This window comes from Pleurodeles waltl, chromosome 10 (assembly GCF_031143425.1).
Source record: "Pleurodeles waltl isolate 20211129_DDA chromosome 10, aPleWal1.hap1.20221129, whole genome shotgun sequence".
Classification (NCBI taxonomy): Eukaryota; Metazoa; Chordata; class Amphibia; order Caudata; family Salamandridae; genus Pleurodeles; species Pleurodeles waltl.
In genome coordinates, this window is record NC_090449.1 from 800,446,582 (window position 1) to 800,468,644 (window position 22,063).

The 22,063-nt window shown below is 42.5% G+C and overlaps 1 protein-coding gene across 1 annotated transcript in view; it reads left to right on the forward strand.

Annotated features, from left to right (window-relative positions):
* The first annotated feature begins 3,635 nt into the window (after positions 1-3,635).
* Positions 3,636-22,063, forward strand: part of RAPGEF5 (Rap guanine nucleotide exchange factor 5) — an 863,712-nt gene continuing 845,284 nt past the window's right edge. Inside the window, exon 1 of the mRNA XM_069211465.1 lies at positions 3,636-4,185. Within this exon, the coding sequence (XP_069067566.1) occupies positions 3,946-4,185 (240 nt within the window). The 5' untranslated portion in view covers positions 3,636-3,945. The remainder of the gene's footprint in view (positions 4,186-22,063) is intronic.

The following is a 22,063-nucleotide window of genomic DNA, read 5'->3' on the forward strand; positions in this document are numbered from 1 at the left end:
GCCAATTTTCACTTGCCCTCTCACGCAATTGCTTCTTTTAGCTTTTTTCACGTTTAGGTAATGACCTCTGCATTGTCAGGCGCCTAGTCAATACTCAGAGGGACAAAGCTCCATGCAGAATTAATGTTCCGAAAGCAGTCACCTTGCGGCAGCAGGTCGAAAGGTAATTTTAGAGAGAGGGCGCCTGGCCGGGACATAAAGTAGCAGCTGCGAAAACAGAACCCAAGCGGCTCAATTTCCCATCCACGCTTCTAGCCGCGTCCAGTGTGCTAATCCTTTGAGGCTCGCGAGCCACTTCTGTGGCTACCGCGTAATGTGTGTTTTGTTACACTTAAAGAAGGTGTGACTAACGAGGTTTCTCTTTGGCACAGCAACTTAAACCTTTCACTCTTTTGACAGAAATACGGGTAAAAATCCAGCTGTGGTATATATAATTCACACTCGGGTTTGTACAAGTTTCACTAAAGAACTATCTTTGAGAAACGATCAGTTTAATACAAAAGATGTCGCCCAAATACAGGCACATTATTGCATACATATAACCACCGGTGGTACGTCGAACATTTTTTTTTCTGCTGATGTAGACAGCGCGAACTGATCGGGAACTATCAGTGCTTGAAATGGAAAAATAGAAGTGCATGTACTATGTTTGTTCCAGAGTACCTGCTTGTTTCTGAGAAGTGTCGGTACTCTCAAATTAAAAGTATTCCTTTTTTCGTGAGAAGTGCAGGTACTCTCCCTCTCAAAATCAAAAATTGCCGGTACTCAGTACCGGACAGTACCGGTCCATTTAAAGCACTTGTGGAGATCTTTATATAACCACCTGTGACATTACACATGGTCACGTTCAGTTTTTCAGGCGGGGGGAGGATAGTGATTTGCCAAAATCACAGGATTTTGAACAGCGACAAGACTCGATACTGGTGCCCCCGTTCCAAAGTCGGCAGCTGCCTTCCTCCATACACTAAGAGTAAGCCTTGATAATGCATTTTTAAAATATAATTTCATAATGTATACCAAAAGTACAATTAAATCATAATTCTCAATGCACAGATCAAACACTGGCAAGTAGTACAAAGCAACATCTATCTATCTATCTATCTATCTATCTATCTATCTATCTATCTATCTATCTATCTATCTATCTATCTATCTATCTATCTATCGCCATTTATCAGTGCTTGGACCAGTGCTTTAAATGGGCAGGTACGGTCGGGTACGGAGTACCTGCACTTCTATAATTTGGAAAGGAGAGTACCTGCAATTCTCAGCACTGATGCAAAAAATGTAATGGGTAGAGTACCGGCACTTTTCAGGAGCAAGCATGTAATCTTAATAGTGAATACCTGCACTTCTATATTTTCATTTAAAGCACTGGCTTGGACTCGGTGCTGAGTTGGACGACTGTATTGTACTCTCTGGTAAATATTAGGACAATATCTTTAACAATGCATTTAGTGCTAAGTGACTATGTCTTCTAACAGGGACGTTCTAAAAGTGAAAAACCCTGCAATAGAACACGCACACAGTGGCTTCACGAGGCCTTCTTCCACCGTGCCTTGTTCGCAGAAGTGCAATTACTTTATTTGAACTGTAAGAGACACCACAGCACCAGCAGCCTGCGGCCCAGTGAGTATGTGTGTGTAGGTGGGGGCGGGGGGCGGAGAGAGAGAACGGAGAGGCGGCGTATGGGATTTCCTGCACCTGTGTGAGGTTACCTCATCCCTGAGGTCCAAAGGGCGCCCTCAGCCCCTCCCTCTTCCTGGGTCTCGTGTCACTTAATTGACTTTAGCAACTTCCTCTCGTTTTTTAATAGCACAGTGTCTTCTTTATATGGTACTTTTTTTTTTAGCAGGAATGTAAATAATTGGATAGCTCTGGAAACGCACCTGAGCAAGACAACCTGCTTTTTTGACCCGAATGTGTCAATATATTTTCAAGATGTGAGCTCTGGGAATGTTCAAGGGCTAATCCAATTCTGTATGTCAAAGGGTGTCACTGACGCAATTTTACGGTTCCATACCAACACTCAACTATGAACTGATCTGTAATTCAAAAACTATTATCTACTATATTTGTTTTGTACTTCACTTATTTTTAATCCGCTGGAAGCAACAGCTACTTCCCTTTCGTCACAGGTAAAGTACCAACACTTCCTTTTTTTCTCCACAAGTACTGTACGGATACTTCCCCATCCCCCTCTCACACACAAAATGGAGCCCTGATACTTCTTTTTGCTCACAGGCAAAGAACTGGTGTTCGTTCTCTACAACTAAAGTTCTGGTATTTATGTTTTGCGCATGTGGGATGCTGGTACTTTCCCATCACGTAGAGTAGTAGCATTCAATTTCCTCTGCAGATGTGTTGTATTGGTACTTCTACAATTACGGTGCTAGCACTCTTTACTTTGTTCACAGAGACTGCACTGATAAACTTGGTGTTTGCCACACGCACGATACCAATACCCATTGGTATAGTTCGTGTGGCAAAACACCAAGTTTCACCTAGAACGTAGTAGCAATATCATTTTTTCTCTCTAGGTGTAGAATAGTTTCCCCACAGGTAGGTAGCTACAGTTCTTTTTATCCACATGTAGTGCAATGGTACTTAACGTTTTAGCACAGAAACTGTCTGTACTTCACTGCCTCCAGAAGTAAAGCAGTAGTAGTTATAACTGCTAGAGAGTAGGGTACTTAACTGCCCCTTCTTCCACCTATGGAGAACTAGTACTTTTTTGCCGTCACAGAGTACCAGGGTCATGTTAAGGATTTTGGGGTCTCCAGACAAGACTTATTTTGGGACCCCCTGTATAGACCAAATTTGTTTGTTTTTTCACCAATTTTCTGCTAATTCAAGTCGGCATGATGCCAAACAATACTGAACTATACATTAAACGTTAACAGGGTCAAACAAAATAATGGAATATGTCTTGCCTGAGACCACAAAAATACTTAAGATGGCAGAGAGAGAGAGAGAGAGATAGGCATACACGTAAGCAGAGGTGGGAAAATGTTTAGAGGCAGAAATATAATAGACAGATTTAATAGAGAAGAAATTCACCTTTAAGGAGGGCGTTGAAGGCAGGGGTCTGGGCAATTGCCCACTGTGCTCATGCCTTAAAAAGTCTCTGCTTCTTCTCCAAAAGTAGCGTGCAGCTATGTTTTTCTAAAGACAGAGATTCAGACAACTATCCTCAAAGGGATGCCGTTTAATGGACCAATACCAGCTTCTTCACTGTGATTCCAGAAGTGGCACTTCTCATTCTGCAACACAAACGTTGCTGCAAAATGCAACAATATTTAACGTGCTACAGATTGCGCATTCAAGAGCAAATCAGCAAGGACGTTGACCTAAATATGCCGAGCTATCATGTTTATTCTTACTACCCATAGCCCGATTACTTTGGACATTGGCCTTCCTTGAACTATACACAGGAAAGGCACCCGGCCCAACCAGCCCTACTTCGCACCCCCCACTACTCCACCTAGTTAAGGAAACCTTTGAAAATACATACTCATTGACATTTTGAAAAATGGGTAGCATCTAAAAGAGCGCCGAGGCAGATGAACAGCACCAAGGGGCTGTTATAGTCTCTGAATTCCTAATTCAAAAACTAAGGTCACCCCTCCAAGTCTGGGCAGGTGGTCACCACGAAGCCAGTGTGATGCCAAGAGGCTCTCCGGCGCGCCGTCTGCTGCGCCTCCGCAGCGAGCTTGTCCCAGCAGCAGCAAGGTGTGAACCAGAGCGGGCGAGGGAGGAGTCGGCTCGGATCCCAGCAGCGCTGACAGTGTAATGTGTGAGCGGTGTGCGCGCAGGATGCGAGCCCAGCTCGGGTTGTCGAACTAGCGCGCGGCACCCAAGGGCAAGCAGCGCGTCTCGCGGGCACTGCCGCGCCGCAAACCCTCAGTGCGGACCGGGCACCGAGCAGACGGCGAGCGATGAAGAATGACCGTGCTGGGGCGCGGGAGGACGCTGTCCCCGCCTGAATGCGCCTCCGCCGCCGCCTCCAAGGACATGGCCACGGGCAGCGGCGGGGGCGAGGCGGGCCCCCGGAGCCGCGGCGCCCGGGAGCAGCAAGTGCAGCTGAAGCACAAGCTGCGGGAACTGCCCGGCCTTCTGAGAAGCGGCCTGACGCTCCGGAGGAAGAGCAGCGCCGCAGCGAACAACAGCACCTGCAGTAGCCCGGTGAGTGCCTACGCTGCCTTGCCCGCAGAAGGAGGGGAGTGCGCGGCTCTCGGGCTGTGGTAACCCGGGGCTGGAAGGGCAGCAGGCAGGTGACATGGGACGGGAAGGGGTCAGTGTTGGCATCCTGCACAGTGGGACATACTCGGTGGATGGTTCTGCTGTCTAGACCACAGCCTTAGGCTTGTGGTTTGTTTTTAAATAAACGGCCATGTGATTTGAGTCTCTGCAACCCCGAGGAGAGGTGCCTGTCACCGTGCTGTGCTCGTTAAAATCCCCGCCGAGAAACCTATATCTAGGAATATGAATACGTGTGCTGCCAATGCCACATATTTAGTAAACAGCGTACGAACAAAGAAAGACTCGTCAGCGCAAACTACATAAAATGCGAACGGTAGCCGAGAGCGGGGCTGGCCAAGCAGATGAGGTCAAGTGCCTAGAGGCTGTCACCTGATCTGGCGTGACCCTGACAACCTAGGTGTGGCACATTGTGCTCATTAGACAAACACTTTTTAGCCAACAGGGCAGGGGAAATCTATTTCTACTGTCAAAATTCCACATTGAAGTACTAGTGTGCTGTGATCAGATTCCAACTGGTTGCCTTGATGATTATGGATTCCACAGACAGGTTCAAGGAGATTCAGTTTACAGGGCTGCACTGCACCAAATCATTCATTCATTTAATCACCTGTCCATTCATTCTTTTGTTAGATCATTCCCACGTGGAAAACGCCAGTATTTTACACAGCCAAACAGCATAAGCATGCTGGTAGTATATTTTTGGCCAGTCCGCCCACGTAAAACTCAACCTAAAGGGTTCTGAAATGGATCTTGAAAGGATAGAGCTGATTGGTTGCAGCTGTAATATTATGCATAGAAATGGGTAGCCCGATTTGATTGTTTTTACTGCGTTGACATTTTATGACATCGTGGCGACCATGTCTCATAAACTCAGTAAAATTTAAATAACTATTCCCCTGTAAAAGGCAGAAAGGCTGTACCTCACGATCCTGTTGTCTATGCATGGCGGCAGATTTAGAACAAGTGTCGGAGAGTGTGGTTTGAAAGGATCCTCAAGGGAATCTCTCACTTGTGACCTGTAAGGAGGTTTTAGATAGTTTTACGCTATGAGGATTTGTGAACGATTACAGCAAAACCCTCGGGGAAAATCCCATTTTAAACATGGAGAGAACCATCCTTTCCACTCTGAGTTCACCTCACTGAAACAGTGAAACATCAAACACCGGTAGCCAGGAAGGGCAAGGAGTTGTTTCTGAGTGGGTTGTTTTCATCTTTCACGAATTATGCTCCTAGCTGGCTGCCACCAGACACATTAATGTGTTTCCCGTTCTCATTTTGAAACAGCACATTGGAGGGTAGCATTTTGACCTTTTCGACTCCGTCGAAACCTTGAGCCAGGATCTACGGATGATGCGAACACATGGCTTAAGAGAATTGCTTACAGTCCTTGTTTGCTTTTGAAGGTGAAAGGTACCTCTGTTACTCTCCAGGTCACACCATTGACTGCAACCATTAGCTCTGTATACAGCTTTTACAAAATGTAAGTTCATTATGCGTTTCCGGTTTAGCATGTTTGATGTGCTATAACACTAGCAAGATGTTTTTTTACAAATAAAAGGAAGAACAAAGTATGTATATTTGCACCTTTAGTTGATTGGAAGATTATTTTGGATCAAAATGGTAATTTCTTACATGAATCCTTTAGTGACGCACAAGGATTTAATCGTACATTAGTACCGTGTTAACAATAGGCATGGCTTTCTGTATAAACTTGCTTTCACACCCTTACGTGCACTGTACTAACGACACAAGTAAGCCTGTTACCAGGCTGAGAGAAGAAAAGTATGTCTGGAACTTCTAAGCACAGACTGTGTGAGCACAAGTTAGTGTTCATCCGCTGTCTGTCTACAGAGCAATGCAATTAATGATAGTGTCAGTAGGGTGTGATCCATGCCAGATTTCAAGGATTACCACTTCATAGAATTTGCAATATATTAATTCTGTCTGTATTTTGATGATTTCATTGTATGTATAACTGAATATACTACAAATTGTGCATGGATCTATTTTTTTACACCTGTGAAGTTCGTCCAAACTCTGTCAAATCCTTAGAGTATTATGTCATATCTTCAATCTATCCATCTTCTTAGAGGGATTCATTAATATCCACAAGTCTAGTCAGTCACAGCAATCCCTCTTTATGCCACAATTAGTCCCTCTATCTATTTGTAGAAAGCATACAGCATAGACATAATCAGGCCTACTTTTTCATCCATAATAAGCATAAAATCCCTCAGGTTTTCCTATGTGGGGAATCTGGCTATTTGCAGAACTCTAAGCAATTACAATACGAAGCACAGGTGATAGTAGAACATTTGTTTTAACCAACTTCATTCAAGATTCATAAAAATGTGAAGAGGACAAATGGATGTGGAAGAATTGTCCAGTGAAGAAAGAGTGCCTGACAAACTCAGGCACAGTTTGGTTATCTGCTCTTAGTTGAATCAAAAAAACCTCATGAAAGAGAGCAAACGTTCCAGATTAGGAAAGCATCAGGGAATTATGCCATAGCTCTCTACATAGATATCTTAAACCTCACATGAAATCACCTCTCAACCCGAACAAGAAAACTATGGTAATTTTGATCCCAGGCCCTAAATCTAATGACAATGTAGATGCATATTTCACATTTTGAAGTAATCCACATCAGAAGGATTAATTTTTTGCAATTTTATTACTTTTAAAATTGCTTGGGCCTGAACAAGATGACTGCCCAGGTAATGGTAAATATAATTCTCCTTAAAAGCATTGAAATACAGTATTTTCAACTTGAATTCAGAAAAGTGTCCACCCTAAATAAATATGTAAACAAATAAACATATGGTCATGCTGGTTAGTACATATACATTGTGGCCCAATTTTGGTGGTGTTTTGTCGAGTGGATTTTGAATTCTAGTCTATTTTCCAAGCACATTTGACTAATTGCTCACTGGTGTGTCCCCGCCAACTGACAGGATCCACTTAGTGGTAAGTGGCTAGAACTCATTCTTGATAGATGAAAGGGCGAGCCTTAAATAGCAGAAACATTAGCAGAGGAATTTTAATAATATTACATTGCATATTGCAAAAGTGCATTCATTCACACTCAGTGCAGTTTTGCGTTTTTCCAGTGCGACAGGTCCTTCATCTCCTGCGCCTTCCCTGCAATGTGAATCTATTTTCAAGTAATAATTGGTTTTATATGCGTTATGTAATTATAATTAAAACATTGGACTGTTGAGTGCTCCATCAATGACGGTGAAGTGGCTCACTACCTATATTGGCTGGGATAGACCTTTTGGTCCAACACTGCAATGTTGGATTTTCTGTTTCTCAGTATTTAATTTAGAACATTCTACTCTGAGGGTAAGTGTTCTAATAGGTCATAGCCCCCGTCTGCCTCAGGGAATACCTGTTGTTAAATGCCCTCTCCATTATTATCGGCTCTCTTCTATTGATCTGGCTTACAACTCTCACTCAGGGCCTTTACTAAGCAATATAGCTCTCAGCAGGGGACATAAGGATAATGTTTGATTAACAGTGTAAAACGTATAGATTAAGATAACTGACCTTTCCCAACAGTGAATATAACCATTTCGTGTGAAAACCGGATTAATGTGTGGGTTTGGAAGATATCTAATTATTATGCCAGTGTGAAGATTAAATAGGGCGCACCTTTAGTTGGCCACTTTTATATTTATGCTGCTCAACCTTTCCTAAAACAAGAACATCTCTACCATGGGTAAGGCAGAATAACTTACTGTGGGGTTGCTTGTAAGTTAGGTATAAAGTAGTGATGTTAAAACAAAGAGCTGTATGACTGTTACAGCTAGGCTGCCTGTCCCTTGTGAGTTAAACAAGACAAAATCAGGCATATTGTGTAGTAACATCATCACCAACCTGTTTTTTGTAGCGGCCGGAATTTTGTCCACCCTTTGATGCATTTTTATCTTGTCAATGATGTGGTAAAAGCAGACCACTCGTAGCAGTTTTACAGTTTATCACACAGTATGGCCAAATGATGCTATGTCTGATAATCACTGCACATAAATATTCACCATTTGCACCTGGGTCTCACTGACCGACCAGTCACCGCGGACTTCATTGATAAGTTGGTTAATGGTCTGACTTTGCCTAGCTTAAAGCCCTTTCCAAAATATTGAAAAGTTCCGGAGGTCAACTTAGGTCTGCTAATCTTCAGGGAGTTTCAGTAGAATTTAATTAGTTTTTAACGGAATAAACATTACACTGATTCCATTAAATTAATATTGCTCTTTGCATCACTTCAGTAGGAAAAAATGTCCGGACATTATGTGACTAACTGTTTAATAATGCAATGACTTAATTAAGATATATAGTTAAACAGATTAGAAGACTGGTTGGCTGCTTCCTACCTACATTTTGTGGCTGCATTCAAGTGTTTGGAGCATGAACTTTTAGTGCTAAGTGTTTGTACATGTCCTCCATTAATTAAAATTTAGCCTAAACTGATACTGTATTAGTCATATTCCTTAAGCACCAAAATTGTGGTCTTTGGTTTGTGTATTTACTTTGGTTTAAAAGTAGTAATACAGTGGCCGAGAATTCCTCCATGGTGACTACCTGACCAGCAATGTGATTTGATGATTGCCTAGCTGAGAAAGCATCCTTACTTCACTCTTTGCTGCTGTTTGAATACATCTGCCATAACGTTGTACTTTTCCACTCTGCATTCTGTGGGCAGAAGGTTTCTTGTACTGTGGTCTTTATTCCCACAGCAACATGTAATTTCAGAAGTTTTTGGGAATGTCCTCCAATTAAGTTTCCATTTATGTGTCCTAGAATAAATGTAACACTTTATGAACTTGGGGTAAATATGTGGTCGATTGATCTGTGGTTGGGAAGGTGCCACATCTGGCTTATGTATGCAATAATTTTACCATTATTCAATAATGACATTTTCCCGAGAGATAGGGAGAATTCCATAGGGAGGAGTATTGGTAGTGGACAAAAATACCCCAAATTGTGAGTAGGTTGGCATGTTATTGAGAGTATTTTGGAATCTCAATGTAGATGTTTGGCCAGCTGGTCTGTTTTGAAGTATTAGCAAAATATCCATCTTAGAGCAATAAATCATTTGTGGGTGTGAGAGGACATTTTGAATTTGTTTAGTATACAACCCAAGGACCTAAAGTGCAGCGATTATGTAGTCTGGGCACTTTAAGACAATTATAAGGAAAGATGTGTTGACTAGTGGACCAAATGATGGATGCTTTTTCAACTCCCTATATCACAACAATGTGACATGAGGGTATCTTATCAGAAGACTGATTTGGCATATTGGAATTGAAAACTGCCCTCCCTGTCTGATGCTTGGGACGTTTTTTCAAAATAGTTACTTTTCATGAATCTAACCTTTCCCTCCTGCAGCCACTCAGTTACCTTCACACTCAATATCCACATTTTTAGTCACTTACTGTCACAAGAATATTAAGAATATCAGAGGAACACTGATGGAACAAGAGGCAGGTTTTCCTGTCTCATGTAATTTACAAACACAAATACTGGTGAGATACTAGTCTTATTCAACTGCACTTGGCTACTTAATCATGCCTCATTCAACATTCTCATTAAGGATTGTCAACTTACTGGCTAAAACTCTTGTTGCTTGCCAAGCTAAAATCTTGAAAACTCTTGTATCAGTGATAAGCAAAGATCTGCACAATGTGGCAAATTTGTCTCTGTGCAATAGAAAATATCTTATTTGTGCTTCTCTTGTAAATGCATCTCTATGTCAGGCCTTCACAGCAATATTTATTCTCATCTCCAAACGTTTAAAAAGATAAAAAAACTAGGGAGAAGGTGGGTGAAAATCAGCTGCAAAATTTCGCTGAGGCAAGGTACATTGTCCAACCACAACAGATGAGGTTTAGGTCATGAATGGGAACATAATTGTTGATAGAGTCAGTTTTTAAATGACCAGAGACTGCTTATGGTGGCAAGGATGCAATTTTCATCCCGTCAGAGTTATCCACAACTTTTGGCAACATAGATCAACTGCAGAAAGACAAGCAGTGAGTTGTGGAATGTAGGGAACAGCTTTAGCTTTGACAATATTCTTCCAGTTCAATCACTATAAAATTGTGGTGGTTCAGACAATCACACCATTTTGGTGCCCTTTGATTTGTCAGGTCCTACTTGGATCCATTTTCTCTCCCCTTCTTCTCAATATTCGTATACTGTCAGAGCATTTCATAGACTATTCTATTTAAATGTAAGTCAGCAATGACCAACTTGTGCTGAATAGGCAAAACTCCAAATATGACCTATCCAATCTTGCATGGCAGGAATGTGATGTCTATATGTATTTATAGAAACTTAAAATCTATGGAGAAAATAGCAAGACAGGGTTTTATGGCACCCCACTGGACCCTTTTAAAGTTGTGATTGAGTCAGAAATATTTATTGGGCTACGTCTTAAAGCAAGCACTAAGAGTGTTTTTACCAACTTCAAATCCTAAGGAAATTCTTGCACTTGCTTTCCATATTCTCAAATGTCACCATTATCCACTTTAATTACTTAAGTCACCAAAATAATTAATTCACAATGCAGCTGAAAAGCAGGGTAGCACAGCAGGATAGCAGGACAGCAGAGTGGCTGTCCTTTCTGCAGCACAGCAGCCATTCGTCCTAGCAGAGTCTTCCACAGGTCCAGAAATCTACATAAGAGTTGGTGTCTCAGGTCAAATATTTGTACCTGGTGCTGCCGTTGAAGTGTAAGAAGCTTTGAGAGGATTTCCTTTGAAGCACTCAGGTTTCTTGCTCCACTGCTCTGGTCCCAGACTAACTCAATGGGGTAGGCTATCGTTTGCCTGAAGACAGAACACAACCTATTCAAGTGGAAGTTGGGCTGTGCCCATCCCCCACCCTGCAAGTAATGGTCCCTTTAGGCACACCTAAGCTTTCTATTGTGTGTGGCTGTCTGGGAGGAATACACAAAGGCCAACTGCCAACTACACCTAGTTATGTGGCTCAGACTCAGGCTGTAGGCACTAAATGGCAAAGGCAGGAAAATGTCAACTTTCTGAAAGTGTCATTCACAAAATTAAAATTCATAGTCCATCTTTACGATAAAAGAGGATTTTTCATTACTATTCCAAGGACACCAGACATGAACTGTTGACCTGTTCCAAATTGGAAGTTATTCTTATTAAATGTAATAAGTTAACCCCAGTGTTATCTGAAGGGAGAATGCAGTCTTTACAACTGTGAAAATGAATTTAAGAGATTTCCACCATTAGGACATGTAAAACTTCTTTTTAAATGCATTGCAATCTACCCAATGTGCTGGTTAGGATTTACCCTAGGGGTACCGTATATGTAGTAAAAAGGAAGTTGCAGACCTGATAAAAGGTTGATTTTGCCAGGTCGAAATGTCAATTTAAAACTGCCCACACAGGCAGCAGTGCCAAGCCAGAGGCAAGTTTGGAAGGCTATTTAAGTGGGTAGCACAAGTGCTCCAGCCCCCCCTACAGGGGTGTGGAATGCCTGTAGCCCAATACCGAGGACATATTGTTTTGGGTCAAGGATAACAAGTTTTCCTATTTATTTTGTCCTTGGGACAAGCATGCCCAGAACCCGGGTTCACAAACTCTTTGGCTGCCAGTTTGCAGTGCCACATTATGGCACAGGGAAGGGGATTGTCTGAAGTTGGGGTAATATTTATGTCCTTATGTTACTGGTGCTCTAACTTGCATTTATGGTTCATTAATACAAAACCTTTATTATCGGGGTGATCGCTCTAAATACATTCTGTAAGCCCAGACTGCTTTACTGACAGTGGTTCCAGTAAAAACATTGTACACACGTTTGTAAGTTCAACTATATGATGCTATGTATAATGGTCCCAGTATGCTTTGTGATTAGATGTAAATATTTGAAGATACTTCCAAGTAATATTGATGATTCTTTGCGTTCAAAATAAAATGTTTACAAAAATGCATCTAGGAAAAAAATGTTTTTCTAACTTACTTTGAAATTTTGGGTATAATTTCTATGAAGCATCATTTAGTAAAATGCGTTGATGCATGTTAGTATTACCAAACATAGTCATAATAGAAAAATCATTGTAACCAACTTCAACAAGATTATGGGGATTATGAAAATAAACAAGTTCTGGCAAAGCCAATAGGTCTGACATTGGTGGTCAGTCTTTTAGATTTGTCAATGCGTGTGTGGTTTTGACATAGCTTTTGTAAAAGTTCATTGTTGTGGGAGCTGTTGGGCCCTCATCATTGAAACAAACATTGGCAGAAAAATATTTTTTGTCTCTCAAAGCACATATTGCCATAGTAGTTCCTGGCACTGATCAAAACTACTTTGTGCCCCAATATGCTACTTATGAAAGAGCAGATTACGATCATGCAGAGTGAATCCAGCCAACACAAGATTAGAAAGTGCAAGAGAGATAGAATTTTAAGAAAAGCAGTGTCTTGGTCAACACCAGACCTAATTAGGGGCCAGTTCTTAAAGAAAGTCACAAAAGTGCACCCAGCATAGATGTCTTTGCATTAGTGCAGATTTATGTATTTTGTGAATTCACAAGAATTTACACGAGTAGACCAGAAAATTGTACTGATATAAAATATTTGTGAACTGTATTTTAGCATTAGCAAATATGCATGTGTAGATTTGCTCATACGAAAATCTGTTGAGCATTTGCAAGTTCACTTTCACTACAACCACTTTTTTCCCAACCCTGGAAGAAGTTTTATTTCTGCCCTTGAGAGGAATACATTTCCAACCATTCTCAGTATGGAAAAGATTATAAAAGAGCTGGCGAAAACCCTTAATACATGTAAGTTAGTAGGTTTGCAGAGACTCAAAAGGGCATTTATTCCCTGGAACTATTGCTTACCGGCACTTCCAGCCCCAGCATGCAGATCTGCAGAAAGGTGACAAAATAAGGCAATTGGTTGTGTTCAAGCCTTACTACAGTATTTAGCCCTAGCATAATCAGCATTCTATTTTCAGAGCTCTTATATGATAGGTTGCTGCCATCAATGTTGCTGTATTACATGCACCAAAGGGACAACTAGATTTTTTACAGGATAAGTAGATTTATAAAGCAGCTTGTCACATGGACAAGTAGCTATTTTAGTACATTCCACATCCCTGCCACTAGTAGCATTCAATTTACAGACCCTGGGTACACACTGTACCACTTTACTAGGAACTTATAAGTGAAATAAATATACCAGTTGGGGATAAGCCAGTGTTACCATGTTTAAAAGAATGAGCACACACACTTAATCACTGAGTAGCAGTGGAAAAGTGCACTGAGTCCTAAGGCCAACAGAATCAAGAGCACAAAAATATGGAGAAGTAAGACAAAATGTTTGGAGGAAGACCACCCTAAGGCTGATAGGTTTAATAAAAATGAATAAATCAAAGACTATTATCCTTAACACATAACATTTTTTTTTATCAGCGTCTTCCATGTTTTTATCTGGCAAATATATGGTTAGTGAGTTGATACTTGTTGTTCATCCTATAAATGCCCTGTGTCTGTTTGTCTCAATCTCCAGGAAGGTCTGGATAAGAAGGTCTTTCTCTGTGCAAGTGGCTTGGTTATGGAACTTCTAAATGATAGACATTTACACCTAGCCTAACCTCCTTAAGTTCAGGAGGGTGTTAAAACTTGGTATCTTCGTGCTTAATTTGAATGGTGCCGCCATACCAACCAGTGCGATAATGCACAGACGATGACTCCGCACTTAATCTGTTTAACATAATATACCATAGCACCCCACAGTAGCTTGACACTTACACCCAGGTTGCATATGTAGTTAAAATTCACTGACTATTTTAGGTCTGTAGGCCACCTCCTTCTTTTGTTCACATGTTCCTTAAGACAGGGACTCCCTGATTAATTGAGAAATATCTTTATACCAAAGAAGGGTACCCTGTAAACTGGATTTGATTGACTGTATGCTTCATGTTTGAACTATTTTAAACTTTAATTAGTTACCGTGTTATTTCCTAGAGCATAAGAGAATTTGTTGTGCCAGCAAATCTGTTTTCTCAGTCTAGAAATTCAGTGAACGTTTAGAGAGCTGACAAAGCGGGGTGGGGCACCGAGGCTGAGCCATGCAGCTGCCTACTTGAAAAACTGGAAGCAAAAGTAAGTTCGTGATATATTATTTACATCCGGGAAAGGATAGTTTAGGAAATACAACGACAATTTCACCTCTTGTGAAACACATGCACTCGGCCAACACTTGACGACAGGATTTATGGTAATAACTTTTAACAGTTTGTAGCACTTCGCATTTATTTGCAACGACAGTAGTCTTAAACGTGAATGGCAGAAATGAACATTTTGCGCTTGAAGGGAGGCCATGTTCTAATATCATTAGGCATTAGCGCTCCCAGATGAACGCCCTTCCTTCTCAATATTTGCCTTAACATCTGTCGGATGAGAAACGTGTGTTGACGACTAAGTCTAGCTGTAAAGACGGGTCTATACTTGGCTGAGAGCCTGCTTTCGCAGCCACCGCTGCTGTAATATCGGATCCTGTTTATTTTGTGCATACACTTTGCCTGTGGCCTAAATCTGTTTCCTTGGCAGATGATACACAATGTTGTTTTCTTCGCTATGTTTATCTAACATTAATTAGTAAAGTGAGGTATAGCATAAGCACAGCTGCACCTGATTGGTAAATCAGAATGCATGGCAATTTCCTTTTAATTTTACTTCTCAACCTTTTAGTTTGTAATTATTTTCTAGATATTTCAGACCTGCCTCAGTCTAAAACGAAATGTCGCTGTGTGCGAGAAGGTAGGGCTTAGTGCCAAGCCCTTGCTAAGGCAGTTTGACCCATCAGCATAACCTCTCCACTTATACAAAATATAATTGACACACCATAACCAACATTGGGTGTGCACGGTCAAGAGACATGATCTGGAAACCGGCTCTGGGAATGGGTTTTCAACTCATCCTTTGTGGTAATGTGTAATATCGGCTCTTCACTGGAAGACCATGTAAATCGGGTGGGGGGCGGCGTTAATCGTAAGCCCCATAGTGGCACCATGTGAGTTAGGAGGTCTGGTATTTGAGAGTGATGTTATTTTCAGTATACATTCTATCTGTTTTCTGTACTCTAAAAGAGTGGCTGCCATTTATATTTTTGCACAAGGCCTGAAAGCCACCTTACATCTGGTGGAGGACCACCCACCATAAATAGAAATCACAGACTGCATGGCAGGGATCTCTGTGCCAAAAATACACCCACCAGTATAGAAGATGGATTTATGTCACTACTTATGCCAGGCTGTCCAGCATGTTTTTTAGCTCCACTTAGCATTGGTTTTCTTTTATCTGAATCCGATCATCAAAGTGGATTTTGGTTCTGAAAAAGAAAACTCAATGGCTCAGTTGTCCTGGGCCTTTTTTGCCCCTGTGCATGGACGCTATTGTAAGTTTTCCCTACCTGGGTCTACCATGCTTTGATGGTGGACTGAGGCAGGGAAATGAGTGATGGATAAAGCACCCTAAATTAGGAGGAGTGATAATCAATGTAATGTGGCAGCCAAGTGATAGACATGCCATCAGGTCAGTTTTACAACCAGGAAGCAGCTGAGGCTCTGTCTTCAGAAATCCTGTGGTTTCCCCACATCCAACTAAGGTAAAGGGAGCGTGTGGTAGAGGAGTGCGCGGCTGCCATTCTTTTTTTCATGGTTGCCACACATCCGGCAAACTCTAAATTACCACCATTATGTCCATATAAATGCGTGGGAACACTGTAGTGATATTTGACTACCAATGTCTTTTCCTCAGTGGTTACTGGTCAACGTTGTAGGAGGGATAATAGTGTTTTTGTGTATTATCCACCTTCTACAGGAAGAAATGTTTAGTTAATTGATAGGCATGCAATCTATGGCACAGTAACTCAATGAACCCTGATTTTACCTACAATTCTTTTATAGATTAAAACATGTTCATTTTACTGGCAGCACCTCGATAATACAGATGTATATCCTGCTTTTGTGTCCTAGCACACAAAGACAGACATCCTGACAGGTGGTCTGTTCAGTGATTGTTGGGATGTTCACTGGCATGGGGCATTAGTTCCAAGCACGACGTTTGAAACTGGTGTTATTTCCCATGTGACTGGATTTAGGAAGAACACTATTTGCTCTTGCAGACTATGGGGGTCATTCTGACCCTGGCGGTCATTGACCGCCAGGGTCAACGACCGCGGGAGCACCGCCAACAGGCTGGCGGTGCTCCCAAGGGCATTCTGACCGCGGCGGTATGGCCGCGGTCAGAAAGGGAAAACCGGCGGTGTCCCGCCGGTTTTCCGCTGCCCTGAGGAATCCTCCATGGCGGCGCAGCTTGCTGCGCCGCCATGGGGATTCCGACCCCCTCACCGCCATCCTGTTCCTGGCGGTTTTGACCGCCAGGAACAGGATGGCGGTGAGGGGTGTCGTGGGGCCCCTGGGGGCCCCTGCAGTGCCCATGCCAATGGCATGGGCACTGCAGGGACCCCCGTAAGAGGGCCCCAAAAAGATTTTCAGTGTCTGCCATGCAGACACTGAAAATCGCGATGGGTGCAACTGCACCCGTCGCACCCTTCCCACTCCGCCGGCTCCATTCGGAGCCGGCTTCCTCGTGGGAAGGGGTTTCCCGCTGGGCTGGCGGGCGGCCTCCTGGCGGTCGCCCGCCAGCCCAGCGGGAAACACAGAATAACCGCGGCGGTCTTCTGACAGCGTGGCGGTATTCTGTTGGGGGAACTTTGGCGGGCGGCCTCCGCCACCCGTCAAAGTTGGAATCACCCCCAATGTGTCTGAATAGCATTGATTTGCACGTGACCCACACGTTTTTTTGCTGTTCATCCAGTGTTTCTGTCAGGTATACACATGTGTGAGGGGCATATTAATGAATATTTATGCTGGTTGTTGAAGTAATTTATTATTGCATCAACATTCACCTCTGCAAAACCATCCACAGCTCCTTTGAGTCAGCCACCTTCCCAGAAAGATGGAAGCACGCAGAAATCAACGTCCTGCTGAAGAAACCAAAGGAAGACCCAGATGACCCCAAGAACTACCGGCCGATCTCCCTCCTTCCCTTCCCAGCCAAGGTCATCGAAAAAATCGTAAACAGCCAACTATCCCGGTTCCTGGAAGACAGCAAGGTACTCGACACCTCCCAATCTGGATTTCGCAGAAACCACAGCACCGAGACTGCACTCATTGCTGCCACAGACGACATTAGGACCATGCTCAACGAAGGAGAAACAGCAGCACTCATCCTCCTGGACCTCTCTGCAGCTTTCGACACGGTATATCATCACACTCTCCGCACATGCCTCCAGAACCCTGGAATCTGCGACAAGGCTCTCAACTGGATCTCGTCATTTCTCTCAGGCAGAACCCAGAGAGTCCGCCTCCCACCGTTCCTGTCAGAAGCCTCCAGAATCATCTGTGGCGCTCCCCAAGGATCTTCGCTCAGCCCCACGCACTTCAACGTTTACATGGCCCCCCTCGCCAACATCGCACGAACCCACCACATCAACATAGTTTCCTACGCAGACGACACTCAGCTCATCCTCTCCCTTACAAAAGACTCTACAACTGCGAAAAACAACCTCCACAACGGACTTCACACCATCGCCAGCTGGATGGAATCAAGCCACCTTAAGTTAAACACAGACAAGACAGAAATCCTCATCTTTGGCACCAACCCCTCAACTTGGAATGACTCCTGGTGGCCCACCTCCCTAGGAACTGCGCCCTCACCCACCACCCACGCACGCAACCTAGGCTTCATCTTGGACTCCACACTCAGCATGACTCAGCAGGTCAATGCCCTCTCCTCTTCCTGCTACAACACTCTCTGCATGCTCCGCAAAATGTTCAAGTGGATTTCGTTCGAAACCAGGAACACTGTCACCCACGCCCTGGTCAGCAGCCGATTGGACTACGGAAATGCCCTATAAGCAGGAATAACAGCCAAACTCCTAACAAAGTTGCAAAGAATCCAGAACGCATCCGCCACCTCATTCTGGACATCCCAAGCCGTGACCACATTTCCCCCCACCTCAGAGATCTTCACTGGCTACCAGTATCAAAGAGGATCACCTTCAAATTCCTCATTCACGCACACAAGGCCCTCCACGACACAGGCCCAGCCTACCTCAACGACAGACTCACCTTCCACACCCCCACCTGCAATCTTCGCTCCGCCAGCCTCGCCCTCGCCTCCATTTGCCGCACCACCGCCGGAGGAAGATCCTTCTCTCACCTAGCCGCCAAGACCTGGAACTCCCTACTGCTCCACCTTCACCAGACCCAAGACCTCTTGACATTCAGGAAACACACCAAGACATGGCTCTACGACCAGTAGCTCCCCCCCCCAGCGCCATTAGACCCTAACGGGTGATTAGTGCACTCTATAAATCCTTGATTGATTGATCAGAACTGTTTCTCAAAACCGTTACTGTTTCAGTTGATAGTTTGAGAAATGTACTTTACAATACAATTATTGCCAATATTGGTCAATACAGTATATGAGTGTGGATTGTCTTTATTTTGCCCCTGCAAAATGTGGCCTTGCTCTGCTCCATCACTAGAGGCTCAGTTCACAAGGTCTATGATTTCAGTGTAGCAATGCTGGAGTTTTTACGCCAAGCGTTCATCTGCAACCCTTAAGTTAACAACACAAGAGTGTCAAGGCTATCAGTCCAAGTTCAGCAATGGCAACCAAACTCAAAGCAAGTAGAAACTATTTGTTTCCAACCACCAACAAATGCATCAAAAAAAAGCTAGCTTTGACTTAAGCCTCAGGAGGGGGAAAGGGCGAGAAACGAGACACTTCGTATTCCACCTCTTTCTAAACTGTAACACATTTATTTGGTAATATTATTTTCCTCTATGAGATATTTGGAGGCATTTCTTCCCACTTGTTTTTTGATGTCTCTCTTACCGGCTACAAGCAGCACTTAGTTTTTTACCTGAATGGCAGTTCTTTGGGATCTCGGATACCTTGGGCCATTCCATATACTCACACCAGAATTAGGTTTTTTTCCCAGACCTAGAAATATATTCTAAAGATATTAGAAGAAATTGAAGTGGTGTTGCACAGGCTGACCTAAAATACCCACATTTAAATAAAGAGATCAGACTTTATAAACACCACTGAACAGGGTGTGTGACTGCTTCTACTCATGTTATTTTCTTAATAAAATAGTCTGGGAGAACTGCTGTTATGAAATATTGCCTTTGTAATCCTGGGCAGTTTTGGAGTAAGATTAATATTTTCCTATGTTGGAATGGGTTACAAATGAGATTTTTGTCCTACTGGCTGTTAAAACCACACAGTTTCTACATTTTTTCTTTCCCTTACAAATTCCTCCTGGTAATATTTAGAGAAATTGGTGACTATTGATCCAATTTGCACTAAACCGGGACTCTGAAATTTACTGCATGTTTGTACCTTACTTCATGCTTACCTAGCATCTTTGAATAACACTGTAAGTTTCTAATATATACTAATACCAAATATAAGAGAGAGTTACCTCTTCAGCCCAATAGGAAGGTATCCTAACACCACTTTTTCACCTTACTTTGAGCAAGATCCTCAGTGTATTAGTCATCAAGGAGGTAAAACGTCTCTGCCATCTGTGGTACTTCAGTCCCAACTTTAACCTTGAAATGGAGATCATATCAATCAAACAATATGGTGACTGCTCTGAAATGACTGGAGTAAGCTTGTAGGAAATCAGAGCATTAAGTTAAAGGTGAAAAACCATAGTTTTGATATGAGGGTTTATTAAGGATCTTGCACACATACCCCGTGTAGCTGATTCTGCAACCTGCACGCAGGCAACTGTTTCCTACAGTGATAGTTATGGCAAATTGAAAAATCAAACACACATTCCTAAAATTGAGAAAATAGTGAGTCTTTTAGGCAGGCATCAACAACTTCAGAGGTTAAAATACCATATATGCAGTCATAAAATGAGGAAGGCAAGGCAAGGTATAGACTGCTCATCTGCATTAGCTTGGTAACTGTAAATTCTGCACCTTCTTCGATTCCACTTAACATGTGTGGGACTGTAAAATAATGAACAATGTGAATATTCTGTTGATATTACTTCATAGTGATTTATGTGTGTGTGCCTTAGAACACGAGGAAATTATGCATGACATTTGTACATATATGTGCATCATAATGTAGTTGAAAGATTCATCCTGTTCTGGCCAGGTTAACACTTGGTATAATGTAACAAATCCAAGTCTTAGAGTTCAGATACAAAATGAGTTTGCATCAACAACATGACTTTGCTGAGTACTTCTCTGTATTACAGTGTTCCTTAATGCAAATTCTAAGAAAACAACAGATCTTGGAAAGGGAAACAAGTGATCTGTGTAACGAGGACTTGAGTGCAGCACCATTGATCACAACTGCTTAGCAGAGACTCTGTGAACCATAAGGGCAATTACACCTGATTATCCTAAACAACAGCTGCCTTGATAGCATATGCAAGAGTTCATGACATGCCGATAATTCTCATTAACTGTCAGTATGCTGTCACACAGTGGGTTCTCTGTGTGCAGGCACGGTCTAGACAGGACAGACGCTCTGTCATTGATGACCAGCCTCTTCTTCACAGAAAGGAACGTAGTGCAAGCAGGTTTGGACTACTTCTTCCCTAACTCAAGCACAACTAACCAATTCATAGTATCTCTAGCCCCAGTTTGTGACAGGTAGGCAAGACACAAAGGTATCACACAGGAGACTTCAAAAGTTTCTTTCTCCATCATCTTTCTTCTTGTCTGAAGTATTCTGGAAAGCACTTCTTATTCAATTTTTATGGGCTTTCTGAAATGTCCTTTTTAATTTATGGATTCCCACCCGCACCCCATGTTGTTTGTTGAGAACCTGATACCTTGTTTTAACCTTTGGGGTCAGTCAGCTTGAATTCCATTCCAGAGCAACTCAGAAAAAACAGTAACTCAGGATTTGCTGCATTAAATTAAAGTACTTGTGAGAAATAGTATTACTGTCTCTATATATCATCACAATTATCTAATTGGGTCCTGTGCTCAGACGTTATTAAGATCCATTTTGTTTCTTATCTCTTTATTAGCCAAATGCTATATTTAGATTGTTCCAGAATCAAAGCTGCTTTCCCTTCATCAATGACCAAATCTTCTTTTTTTTGTTTGCTCCATAACAAGCTGATCTCATCCCAATCAAAGATTAAATTACCTTTGAAACTTTCTGTCCCCCTTCTCTGTTCCCTATCTTTATCTCTCTTGTAATAAAAACAATAAGACCAATGGAGAATGTTATACTGATGACTAAGGCTCTACTGTGAATCTTGGGGGGACAGTGGCAAGAGAGAGAGCTGAAGTTCTACCTCTTCTCATCCACAGAAAGTTCTCTGGCTTCCCTTGCTTCATGCCAAGCCCAAGGGCTTTCTCAAGCTCTACTTCTCTTGAAATTGCATTGCATGCTTTTTAAAAAAAGTGAATCTTGTTGTATGCATGTCATCCACAAGGCCAACAATAATACAGTTAATACATAAAGAAATAAATAGCCCCTAATACAGTCAGTCAAAAGATTAACATCTAGTATTAGTGTCAGATTGTTAGACCTGACAGCCTTAGGGTAGTCACCCCTAACTTTTTGCCTGCCTCCCTCCTCGTTTTTGGATACTGTTTTTGCTGGTTTTTAGACTCTGCGCACTTTACCACTGCTAACCAGTGATAAAGTGTATATGCTCTCTCTCTGTAAACATGGTAACTTTGGATCATACCTGATTGAACTTTT